The 13,348-nt window shown below is 46.4% G+C and overlaps 1 protein-coding gene across 1 annotated transcript in view; it reads right to left on the minus strand.

Annotated features, from left to right (window-relative positions):
• The window catches only part of LOC104490636 (suppressor of fused homolog), a gene marked incomplete at its 5' end in the record, with an annotated part of 18,825 nt that extends 6,194 nt beyond the window's left edge, over nt 1-12,631 (minus strand). The window contains 2 exons of the mRNA XM_010132949.1: nt 10,885-11,023; nt 12,497-12,631. Coding sequence (XP_010131251.1) covers nt 10,885-11,023; nt 12,497-12,631 — 274 coding nt within the window. The remainder of the gene's footprint in view (nt 1-10,884; nt 11,024-12,496) is intronic.
• Nucleotides 12,632-13,348: the final 717 nt, after the last annotated feature.

Here is a 13,348-nt window from a genome sequence, read left to right on the forward strand (position 1 = left end):
ATGAGGAGCTGCAGCTTTGGAAGGGGGCCTGGAAGACAAGCGCAGCAGGAAGACCCCTGGGCGCTCCCAAGGTACCAGAGGCAGGAGAGAAATGGGAACCACGTGTGTGAGTCAGCCAGCTGCTCTGAGTCTGGAGGAAAACAAGACAGGGTAGGCAGGGGTAAACAGCAAAGGGTGGAGAGAGTGAAGGGAGGGACTGGTCAGGTCCCGGCTAAGCCACGGACTCCCAGAGCAGGCACAAACCTACGTGGAGCACTGTGGCTAGCACCAACCTGGGGTGCAAGCCCCTGAAATGGCTGAGCCCATCTGCAGCTCACTGCCCTCTCTCAGCAAATTTTGGAAATCCAAAGTTGTGAAAAAAACCCCACAAATTCCACTGATGTAGTGAGCTGAACTGGCTCCCTGAAGGGTCTGACAAGTGGAGTGGGACAGGAATCCTTAGCCTATCTGTCTCATGGACTGTGTTTGTGGGATCAAAGCAATGGCAGCCTGCTCTACACAGCATGCCGAGAAAGGATCACAGTGCCATTCTGCAAGCCCTGCACAGACAGTTAACTTTGGTGAAGGACAGGCATCATAGGCTGCAGTGACAAACTGCTGCAGTGATGTTCACACAGTGTGTCACTCAGAGCGAATCTGTAACGACCCAAGTAGGAGAACCCCACCCCAAACCCTACTAGCCCATGCTGCTGGGGAGACCTGTTCCCCTTTGTGAAGGGAGTCTCCAAAGCAGGTGTAGCCAATTGTGCAAACAGCCATGTCCCTCGGCACAGGGCACTGGCACTCCTGAGCTCTCCTGAGGATGCAGGGGGAAGGCACGCATCCACAGCACACCACGTGCTGACAAGGGCTTTGAAGTAAGAAGTACTGTCATCCTGGATTCATGTCTAGACAAGACTTCTCCTCCTAGAAGCCAAATCAAAATGGCCCAAGAGCATCAAGGCCTGTGCTCCTAGATCAGGCTGCCATCCCTACCTGCAGTCAGCAAACCCACTTTCATGCTGGTGAGGGGGTCTTTGCTTCTCTGGAGGATGAGTATAAATCCAATCCCATCTCAGCTTCCCTCACAATATTTCAGATTTCCAGTTCTTGTAGCATGCCTGCTCCTGCACAGTATGATACTCCATTACATTAACACACACACGTTATATGTGCATGATATTAAAGGTGACATTCCCAGCAAATAAACATGACAGACTGCCATTGCTCTAGGCACCTAATTTAATTTCCTCTGGGATTTAAACCTTAGAAGCTCAAATTAAACAAATAGGTCCCGTTCACTTTATATTTCAGACCTGAATCTAGAATTTTCCTCCGATGCTATTAGCGGATCTTATCAACAGGACACTGTACAGAGATCACAATGATGAAGCAGCTTATTCCCTTCCCAAAGGAAAACAGAGCCCCGCTGTAGAGCTGCAGCCACGGGAAAAGCCAACGCGATCTGGAGGGCAAACGAAACCGCCCCCTGGGCACTGAATAGGCCTTTTCTCCCACGAAATCTCTCAGCTGGTGCTGAGGAAGTGAAGGAGCATTCCCAAGTGGCGGTGGGTGTCCTGGGTGCTGCAGTGGCCATGCGTTCGCAGCGCTGTGTTTTCACAGCTCTGTGCAAACACTCCCGCCAGCCCAGCCTGCCGAAGCTGGTTACAGAGTGTAGCTCAGCCTTTGTAATAGCTGTTTGAAGTATGAACAAGGAACGGCCCCGCCAGCCAGCTGTGGGTATCTGAAATATCCCCTTCAGCACAGTCCTGCTCATACCAGCATCTCCCTGACCCGACCCAGAGAGGCCTGGATACATGCTATCCCACCGCCAGCAGATCTAGATTCCATTTTCTGAGTGCTTTGTGGCTGTTAGTCATGCTGCAGATGCTTGGCAGATGATGACTAGCCAAAAGATAAGTGCCTGTTTTCTATCACAGGTACCTACAGCACAACCGAGGTCCACAGTTTGGGTTCTCACCACTTGACTAACCACTGCATGTGTCCAGACACATTACAAAATACCAGCCTAGGCTGTCTTATTCTGGTGGATGTGTTCAGGGAACACACAAGCTGCGTGCATGATGTCTCCCTCTCGTGGCAAGTCTCACCTGAGCTTGCAGAAACCTACTTCTTACCGACAGGGCTTACCTACGGGTCAACTGAAGGAGCTTGTGTTGAAGCTTTCAGTGTTGAAGCTTTCATACCCGCAGATAGTTGAGAAACCTGTATCGTGTCTCATTACAGGTACCCTGCTGCAAGCGTATGAAAACAGGTGAGATGTAAAAATGCACTCAAGGTCGTGGGGCTCCAGATGAGCTCGGCTGACTTTGAAAGCAACTGGTACTTAGTAAAACATTAAAGACTTTATAGTCTAGCTTATAGGTACCACCCTACAGTTAACACCCCAATTCTCACTATAGGGTTCAACCCTACCACGAGGGCTTGAAATTCTCAGCTCAGGAAAGGCTGGCTGGGGCCAGAGGTCGCACTGATGTTGAAAGGTTGGCACAGCTCGCAAGTCTTTGATGAAGGAAGACCCTCAGAAGCTGAGCTAGGAATCGAGCTGCAGCTCTGCCCAACTTCAGGAAACACATTTGGTCCATGGCAAGAGACAAGCGACTGCCCAGGGACAATTAAGCTTTTACTGATAATAGGCAATTTTCTTGCCTACCTAGAAACAAAACAAACAATCCCACACTTTGTCCTAGTGCTCTGTTTGCATTAAACACTGCCACTTGCTTTTCTAGCAGGTTTGTCAAAGAAAGGAAACAATTTTTTATTAGTTATGGACTTAGTACAGAGCTGGCTTGTATGGCTCAGCCAGAGAAGGTAAGGACACATTGCAATAACCCCCTACGTAAACCATACCAACCCTTCTAAGAAACTTCATCCATCCAAGTGCTATACCTGGAATGGGTGGAGCAGTTGTACCCTAGGCCACATGTCATCTGCTACATCTGAAAATACCCAGCAAATTTTAGGAGCCCTGAAAATATTTCAGCTTAATTCCTGTTGACAGGAATTAAGCAAAAGTTGAAGTGCATCACCATTTCCCACTGCAATGAAACATTCTGAACGAAACCTCTTGTTAAATCGTGCTTTGTGCCGCAAGTATCCCCAGCCCATCTCTCTGCTCTCCCCTTGGCTTGGCCTTCTTTGCACTGCTTTGCTTTGACTGCAAGTGGTTCACGGCAGAGGCTTTGATGTTGCATCTTTCTATGTTGTGCCCAGCCCTGACACTGTCTGAAGGGCCACCTTGCTGCCTGAATCCATCACAGCTCTCATTACAGCCTGAAAGGTACCAGTATTGCAACTAACACCTTTGATGGGCAATTCCACTATTGCTCTTCCAGGAGATACACTGGAAAAACATCCACTCACAGATGCCTCAGGGACACTCTTGCTTCACACTGCAATGTTACAATCCCCAAAGAGGAAGCATAGGATGACGCTGAAAGATATCGACCTTGTGGGATATCTCCACAACTTTCCCAACTACAAGACTGATCCTGGGATCCCAGAGCTCCTCAGAGCCCAGCCTATGAGATCTGTCATGCAGGCAGGGCTGCTTTGAGTGAACACATGAAGTCTAGCTCAGCTGAGGAGAGGGCTGACAAGGGAGCCAAGACAACAAGCAATACTAATTCTTTCAGAGTGAGAAAGCAAAGGAGGAACAGGCATTTCAGGGAATGCTTCAAGTGGGTGGAAGTAAATCTACACAAAGCAGCCAAAATGTAGTTTGAGTAGCAAGGGAGGGGCATTAGGCGGCAGGGTAGTCAGCCAGCTTAAGAAGGATGAAAGAACTTGACTCATCCAAAACTAGCCTGGACAAAGTACTAGAGAACATGCTGCAGGAGAGCTCATACAGGGAGGATTGTCATGACCTAACGGGCCATTTCTACTCTAGTGTATGTTTCTGCCAGTGTCTCATTCAGCCACAAGGAAGAGGAACACAAAGGGATAATGTAGCGAGGTATTGGAGAGTGTTTGAGGAACAAAAAATAAACTTACTGGAAAAGTGTTTCCTGGACCTGCTCACGAGTTTGGGGGAAGCCATGCAGAAGATTCTGAAAAAGTTTTTCTCAGGGTAGATGCGTGAAACTGCTTTGGAGAAGAGCAGATTGTAGCTGTACACTACCTAAACCAGTTTGTGGATGTTGTCCTCAAAGTCTCCAAGATAGGCATAACACATCTATTCAAGTTCGGGGAGACCAAAAGTCAATCCCTATCTCTTCAGGAGAAGACTTGACCCATAGCTGCCACTTACAAGTGAGCATCTCACGCATGTAGCTTTGAACTTCTGCTGCTGCCATTATGCCAATGTACATAAATGATTTAACATGTGGTATAGCAGAGAGAAGAAACAGATGTGCTCATTTCCAGGGGAATGTCCTAACTCTACCGGAACAGAGTCATTCTCTTGTGCTCTCTGTCTCTGTGACTAATTCAGTGCTTTATATGATGTGGAACAATTCCAATTGGATGAGCTGAGGAAGAACCAAAATACCCTATAGCTGTGGTGCCCATAAAGCCAATAAGTAGAAATAGGGGATCAAATAAAAGGAATAAAAGAGGAGTTCTTCATATCCTACGTGTTTTATTCCTCAAATACTGATTATAGAAGGCAAAACTTCTAACAACTCCAGCTCCATTCTGCAAAGCTGATTTTTCCCCCCTGTTTTTATTGAGGAAAACTTTCTATTTCTGGTTTCATTCAACACAAAAGGATCTTTTTTTCAGCTTTTGGTCTCTTTAAGGCTTTTGTTTCAGCATGAAAAACTGAAAATACTTAAAGATTGGTCTCAGTCTGATCTTCTTTCCCAGATTTTTCACTTAGGTTGCCAAGCCAAAAGAACGGATTGTCTCCCATGACCCTGCTCACAGTAATCCCCACCCCCTCCATGACTGCCAACACAGATAGTGCATGTTGATAGCTCCTGCATGCTGGATGCTTCCTACAGCCTCCATGTACCTATCCTGCCTACAGGCGCATTTAACATTTTCTATGTGAAGCCTGACCTTGCTGTCCTAAGCCTCAACTTCTTTTTCCATGCTGGATGCCTTGGGTTTGATTTTTTTTTTTTAAGGTTTTTAGGGGAAAAAAACCAAGTTATCTCAGAGAGGTATTTTGGAAAAAGTATTTTTTGACAGTACTAACGAATGCATATGATCATTGTGTTACAAAGCACGTTACAAGCCGGGCGATGAAGATTAGCAAAAAATGCTCTGGAGTTCAAGGGAAAGTCTTCCTCCTGATCACGCAAATACTTTGCCGAGTCAGAAGCCTCTCAAAGTCACTGTTTGTCCACAGCCCTTCAGGGAAAGGCAGAAAAATGTAAGTAAGAGCACTTCTTCACTGAGCACGTTCCAGCCCAAGGCAGCTCTGCCCCAAACACAGGGCAGAGGCAGCTAAGGAGCAGTTTTCCCTCCTATCATTCCTCCAAACAGTGAGGAATTGCTATGGCACCAGGCACATCTGGACTAAAGGCAGGGAAACTCTCCAGTGCTCTCAGCGTTTCTGCTGGAAATCAGGCTGTGTGGAGGAGGCGGCGAAGGAATTTGCCAATTTGAATGAAGGGAAGGAGAGGAAAGCAGAGATGGGCCAGGATGAGGGGAAGATGGAGACACAGGAAAACAGGATGAAGGGCAGAGGCGAAAGCCGGAGGCAACTCCAGGGACAGTGAAGGAGAAACCCGTTTCCACATCCCCAGCATCCACATGCTGGATGTTGTGAACCTAGTGGCACGGGAAGCAAAAGCAAAGAGCGTCCTCCAGCAGTGGCTAGGATAATACCCCACCACCGCTGTGAGCTCCTCAGCTCACGTAGGGACACAGACCTTGTGCTGAGAATTGGAGGGTACCAACTGCAAATGAACCATAGCCTCCATCTGCCTAACAGGATTCGTCCTGAAACCAAGTAAATTACCTGGAAAAAAACCCTCTGCACTCAGAGACCAGTGACATGGGGCATACAAAACTTCAGAAATGGCTGCACAGAGATTGCCTGCGCCATGCTAATTTGGCCTCAGCGTACGTCTGCCTCACAAAACAGATCTGTAATCACAGGATTGCCTGCAGTTTTTCTCCCAGAAGACCTATGCCCTGCTCAGTCCTCAGGATGGTTCAGCTCACTGAGTGCAGCATTAGTCATCATTTCTTTTCATTATCATTCAAGTTGCTTCCCTGTTCCCTCCTACTCTCTTCCCCTTTATTTAGTACACTCCATCCAACTACTGCCAGCACAGATTACACTGGAAGACCTAACCTTACTGTCCTTACCACTCTCACAGCCTCTGACGTGATCAGCCTCACATTTCTGCGAGGCAAGGAAGTGCTCCTCTCCATGCAGCAGATGAGGGAGGAAGGCTAAAAGAAGCTAAGAGACTTAACAAAGCCACTGAGAAAATCTGCAAGAGCAGGGAGCCCAGTGTGGGTCCTCGGCTCCTGGGATAACCCCCTACTCCAGAAAGATCCCTTCTCTCTCCTGACCTGCAAAAACTAATTCTAATCTCTTCCTGAAATTGTTTCTGGTGTTCACATGTGGAGTTGGGATGCTTGGCAAGCACCAAATTAATCTTCGCAGGATGACTGGAAGAAGGTTTTCCTGAACAGACATGGGAAAACGAGCAAAGAGAAAATTGAATCTGAACGTCTGCTTCTTGGGTGTGCTCGTCTCAAGAGTTGCAGGTCCCTGTTTTTCAGCCCACTCAGCTCTCGAGGGCACTGGGGAATCCACAGAGGAATTCCTCCTGGCCTCTTCCTGCCACTGGGAACACAGATCAGACTTCAGGTCTCGAGCTGAGAGACCTGAGAGCATCCAGGAAACACAAACTGAGCTGCCACATGAGAAGATTTTAGCTTAAGATCCTGGATTGAGAAAGCACTGAGAAAGAACAGAGGAGTAGAGGCAGAAACAGGATCCAGTTCTCCAGGGCAATATTTTACAGGCTTTGCCACAGGACTGGTGTGATTTTCTGCAATTACCTGCCTCATTCACTACACAGCTTCTAATTTTGACAAACGAACAAAGTGGAAATCCTATGGGCAAGAGTCTACTTTACTCCACACCCCTGATTCATCCCCCAAACATGCTGCATCTTTGAGAACTGAATGAGGCAGCAGGCTTTCTAAAAAAACATGTACGATTCTTCAGTTAGGTAGAGTATCAAAATAAACACACATGTAACAGGGGCAAGGCTAAAGTGCAGAGATATTTCTTAAATTCTGTGTGCTAGATTTCGCAGTTAATGAGGACTCTTTAACTACAGGTTTGTTTTTACTGCACTGTATTGGCTCATGTGTCAGAGTCTGCAGCAGTGTCTGATGTGTAACATGTACGCTGCACATGATCAAAGACCTGAGTGTCATCTCTTCTCCTAGAACAATGACTGCCTAAAGCAGCAGAAGCAGAAATTATCTAAAGGCAGTGCTAAACAAACCTCCTTCTCCCCTCTGGGGAGAGTAAGTAGTCCAGGTGAGCAAGGTAGGAGGGGAGAACAGTCTGCTTTGTGCTAGAGAGGCAGAGCTTTACATAAAAGCAGAGGAGCTTTGCAGCAGCATGTCCTGACTCCCATCACTGGAGACTTAATGATGGTAATTCCCAAAGGATGATGCATGCTGACAGGCTTTGACACAAACTACCCCAGGATAATATTAATATGTATTAAAGGCTCAGGCAACTTTATTGGGATGGGCTTGATCAGTAACACATTTCAACAGAGCATCTCTATCATCTGCTGGAGTGTAAGGGAGGGAGAACACACGCACAAGCTCACCACGCTTTGGGTATTTGGCTTGGTTTAGAGACAAACAAGGTTGATCTGTGAGGAACTGCATGCTTGGCACAGCTCAGATGTTAGACCAAGAACCTTGGATGCTCCACCATGAATACGAATGTCATTGTGGGGCAGTTAATGTCAGTTGTCTACATGACCAGCATCCTTAACCCTCCAACATGGGGCCAGACATCTCCTGCACAGCCTTTCTCTGTGCATCTGGAACATCTACCCTTTGGAAAGGGGAGGGGCTTGGGAGAAGGTGTGGGGGCTCTGCTGTCACAGCACTGGGTGAAGGGGGAGCGGAAGAAAGAATTGCGGAAGCCTTTGATCATGTGTAATGTTAATGCAAGTGTTACACATCAGAGACTTTGCTACCGTAACTAGCATATAAACAAGAGTCTAGTGTTAACAAGGAGGACTTCTTGAATATGTTTGTACACTTCTGAGTCAAAGCAATTTCCCTATTCAACAATATGTGACACAGTGGAAGAAGTTCAGAAATGAACCAGCCTGACATGCTTAGACCTTTAATAGAATTTAGCTTCTTAGAACTAATTAAATGTTACTTAAATGAGAAAAAAAAATTCAAGTACTTGGGAAAGGTGCCAATTTGACAGCTCTGGAGAATAAAATAATCTAATCATCCCCAGAGCATGGGCAGCAGCAGAACAGGCTTCCCCTACTAACGTGCCTCGCACATGACCTGGAAAGACTGTTGATAGAAATGGGGCGTACGATCTCCGTGGTCTAACGACTCCTGGCCTTTTCTGCTGAGACTGCTAAAATGGCTCCAGTTGAGTACCAGCTGTGGTGGTGATATGGACATCTGTCTGGTAGGAATGGTGCTGGGACCTGCCAGACTCCTGTCATCTCCTAACCTTCCACTGGAGCCCAGCGACTCTCAGCTCATTGCTCAGCCTGGGCAGCAGGGGCTGATACACTCTGCAGCAGCTCTTGGCCTGTTCCACCTTGGACACGCTCCACTCCTGCCCACGAGATGTAAACAGGAGGTACTGTGTTTAGTCTGCAGGTTTGGGCTTTCACTGCACCAAAGCTCAGGCTCAAGAGAAGTCAGTCTCTAGTTGCTGCAGAATTGAGGCCAGGATTTTTCAGGATTCTTTCTCCCCTAAGATAGGGAAAAAGTCCACAGGAGGAGATGCCTACCATTTCTCTTCTTTTCCACAGTCCATCCATTTACTTGTCTTTGCCACAAGCCCCTGCATTGCAGTGATCTGTTTTCAGCCACCAACTCTCCTTGGAGCTCATTGCTGTGCCTGGGGTCCCAAACGAGGGAGGAAGAAAATCCTCTCTGGGCTTTGCTGTGAAAGCTTTGCAGGACTTGCCAACTCGGCCAGCCCAGGCTGTGAGGGACTAAACCAAACACAGCTCGCCTCCTTGGAAATTTCATGCACCGCAATTTCTTTCACTTCTGAAGCAAAGCCATGTGAACCACCCTCCTCCCCTCCCAACACCACAAGGGACTGCTGAGCGCAGATCAAGTCTCCCACTGCGTATTAAGCCAAGAGCCTCAGACACTCCCACATGTATCTCACACAACTGGGTGCTCCTGCTGTTGTCCCAGGCTGGTTTTAGCCTCCCCTCCTCCCCTACCCAGTCTGTCCTCCTTCATTCTCATCGCTGGACTGGCCGGAGCCAGCAGCAGAGCCAGTCACATCAGACAAGAAGATCCAATACATTGACTTTGTGCAGGAGACAAGCGAGGGACCTTGTTTCTCCCCACCACTCAGAAGCCAGCAATTCTCCACCTTTCCCTCTCACCTACTCCAAAAGTCTTCCATAATTTTCAGCACCAAACAACAGGCACAAAAGCACCCGGGTTTGTAAGGGTTAATATTAGTTACATGTCTGAATAGTGACCTAATTATAGCCATTCTTCACTTTAGAGGTTACCTGACTACTCTACACATCAATACATTTTGAGATGTGATGTAAATGCAAACAAACACTCTTATGTTTGGAGTTAACACAGTCACAAGATCCTGTGTATCATGTGTTGGCAAGCACGGGAACCAAGAGCAAATGACCCACCCTTAAACCTGACCCTTTGCTGTTAATCATTACAGGAGCGTTGCACTTTCCAGTCAGCACAATCAAAGCACGCAAGCTCTTTGAAAATCCCTACACACGAGATGGTTCTAGCCAAGATCAGCTCCTTTACAAGTCGTGCTGATTTCAAGGTATGATGTCCTCCAGACATGAACACGGGCAGGGGAATGTGTTGAAAACAAGTCACTGGAAGGTTAACTTCCACACTGCAATGCTGAAACAAATCCTGCCTTCAAAACAGAAGGGGAGGCAGGAACACCACAGTGACAGTGAAGGCAGAGACATACTGCATGCATACAGTCCCTCAGGGACGGGCTTTTCTGCATAAACACGTTTCCCAAGGCTTTTTCATTTTTGCAATGTATTTACAACCATGAAGAAATTCAAGGTTAGAACAGCACTACACTGTCATATCATGAGTGCATCACTGCTCTGAAGGGCTGACCCTCAACACCAAGCAGATGAGGAGTTTCTAAGGAAAATCTGTGATAGAGAAGAAAAATCTGGGTGCAGAAAATGTGTGGGTGCTTCAGGCAACCACGAGCTTTTGTCACAGAAATCACTTTCAATTGGAAAGAGCTAAAACTGAAGGCAGCAGTGCTGTCTGCGCTGCTCTCCTGTTAGGGATGATGTAAAACTGAGATCTTGGCTCTGTAGGACCACAGCCCTACAGCTTTCTAGCTCTTCTGCCCTGGCTCCATTCTTGTTTAGGTCATTCCACTCTGCCTCCCCAAATTCCTTTCTGGAAGAAATCAAGAGTAAATACAGCCTGTAAAGAGTTCGCTGATTCCAGGAAATGGACACTACTGTATTCACAGATGATTTTTGAACTTTCAAGCCACTACTTATCAATTTGAGTTCCATTAATATAAATAGTAACAGTTCAACATTATTTTTGAGCACATGATTACTGAAAGTATTACACAAGAGCTATGAGAGACGTTGTAGCAGAAAATACAGGTTTGGTACACTTTTAAACCACATAAGCCCTTAGCAGGATCATTTTTAGGACACAGCAGAGGACAAAGGGAATGAAAAAGGAAGGAGGCTCTCTCACTTGTAACCAAGGTCCGTGTGCTGCGTAGGGGTGCTCTTCTGTAGCAAAGGCTCCTTCTACTCCTGTTGATACAAACGTGATTGCTGTGTCCCCTGTAATACTTTTATATGTAAAGTGCCGTCCGTGTAAGAGCCTTCCCCTGAGGAATAAAACACATGTGTGGGAATGGAGAGGGTGTGAGCAGCGTTCAACAGCACAATGAAGAGACATCACTATAGCTTCTGCCATCAGCATGGGAAATCGTTTCAAAGGCAGCAACTATTAGTTTTTTGGGAATATACAAATGATTTGCTGCACAAAGCAGGACGCAAGCCCCCTTCTGCAACAGGGAGTTCCCCCTTATCCCTCCTCTTCATCTCAATGCCTTATTACAGAAGTAGAATACATCTAAATCCCACTGCATGTCCATCCCCATGATGAGGTGCTGATGCACGTAAGGGCAGGGGGACTGCCAGTCTTTCAGTAAGATAAAAACTGCAGAAGAGAATCCAGATGCCACATCATGTGGGAATGTGAAGATGCATTTCTAAACAGGCTCATCAGTGGGGCCAAACTTACGTACTGTGACAACACCTAGTAATCCACTGCCCTGGTGCTTGACAAATGTAACCTGAATTACTTAAGCAAAGACCACTTACAGTATCACTTCCTGTGTTTTCATTCAATGGTTTCCACAGGGAAAATCACAGCTCTGCTATTTAGGCTCAGAGCACGTGTGACACGCATGCACAGCTTCCAACATGCAAGGGGGAAAACTTCAGGTAAGATACATAGCACCTAAGAGAGTCACAGTTGCTTGATGAGCTACTGCTGGTCACCTGAGCTGTGGTAACTGATCAGGACAGAGTGTTCATGCATTTGAGATGTAAAATAAAATACATTTGTGTTACCTTTCCCACTGGTTTCTCAACAGGCACAGGCAAGTGTGCACCTGCTGCTGATAACTCTGATACTACAGTCATGTAACTCATTAAGCTAAAGTTACTCAGTCACCTGCAATCACTTATCTCTACCCCACAGTTCATCTTTACAGTAAGGACTACATTTGCCACAGGTATTTTTTAAAAACAGTGCTGACCAAAACTGTGGAAACCTAGAAAGTCACTCACAGCGAGATGTGCAGACTAATCCTTCAAAAGACAACATGTAGAGTATGCATACAATGTTTTCTTCCTTCAATAATGGTAGTGACATCATTTGTCTAAAAACCACACTTGCATGCGTAAACTGACTGCAAACAGGCTTTGCACAACCACTTCTGCCTGAGACCATAAGCCAGAATTAACAACTGACGAGTTTTCTTTGACAGAATACAGTAAAACATCCCTTCTCTATCACAGGGTTGCCAGCACCAGACTAATAAAAAAATCCCTATACTAACCCTGTCCTGTTTCAGCACTCAAAATACACTGGAGGACGTAAAAAGAACGAGAAACAATCTTACCATGATGAACACACATGCAAAGAGTCATCTGTTTCTAATGTATTTTGGCAAAATATCTCAGCTCTGGCCTTTAAAGATCCATCGCATGCATGTCTGTATGGTGAAACAACGCCACAAGGCAGAAGCGGCATGTCAGCACAGGCTGAGGAGGAGGACGGCATCACTCACCTTAGACAGAGGGGAATGAGCGCTCCGGACTCCTGGTTAAATTTCAGGTGTACGCTCTCCAGCTGTCTCGTGCGGATTAGCTCGTGAGGAATGATGGCTGCTGAGCTCTCACTTTCTAAACTGTCCTTACGGCTTCTAAGAGAAGAGACAAAATGCATGTATTTAGGATCCCAGTGCTGTGTGCTATTTCCGCTGTGTTTCAGAGCGATTGTGTGAATATTCAGGGACAGAGGAGCAAACTGTTATGAAGGCACATCTGAGTTTTCATCACCCCTGAAGAGACACAGCCTCTCTCAGATTACCAGTCCCAGCATGCAGCTCTTCACCTTGATTCGATGACCCATGATCTGAGCTGGTGTACACACATAGCACATACCTTCCCAACATATGAAAAATAAAATTTCTGGAAAGAACTGGAGCAAAACTACTCTCCAAATCCCCAACCTACTATAAACTGGCTTAGAAGAACTACCAGGTATGACCTCCCTCCTGCTTTTGCTTTTATCTTCAGGATTTTTTAGGCAGTGGCCTGCAGGAAAGGGTTGTCCAGTCCATTGCACCTTTGCTCAAATACCTTTGAGGTCTGAGGCATCCCTACAATTGTCTCCAAATCATTTCTCTGCACAGTTCAACCAAAAAGTTTTGAGAACCCTCTGCTTCCACCAACACCAAGTGCAACAGCTGAAAGATGGACTCTACACGTGATGAGTAGGACATCTACAGATTGTTTCCCCTTTTAAGTGGGGCTGCTTCAAGACAATGCAGCTTTGCTTTCTTATTCATTAATTTCTGCAAGACCAGCATATTGTGAAGCTGCAACTAAAGGTTACCTTGTTACATGAATAAGAACTT

Source organism: Buceros rhinoceros, unplaced genomic scaffold (assembly GCF_000710305.1).
Source record: "Buceros rhinoceros silvestris isolate BGI_N320 unplaced genomic scaffold, ASM71030v1 scaffold19143, whole genome shotgun sequence".
Classification (NCBI taxonomy): Eukaryota; Metazoa; Chordata; class Aves; order Bucerotiformes; family Bucerotidae; genus Buceros; species Buceros rhinoceros.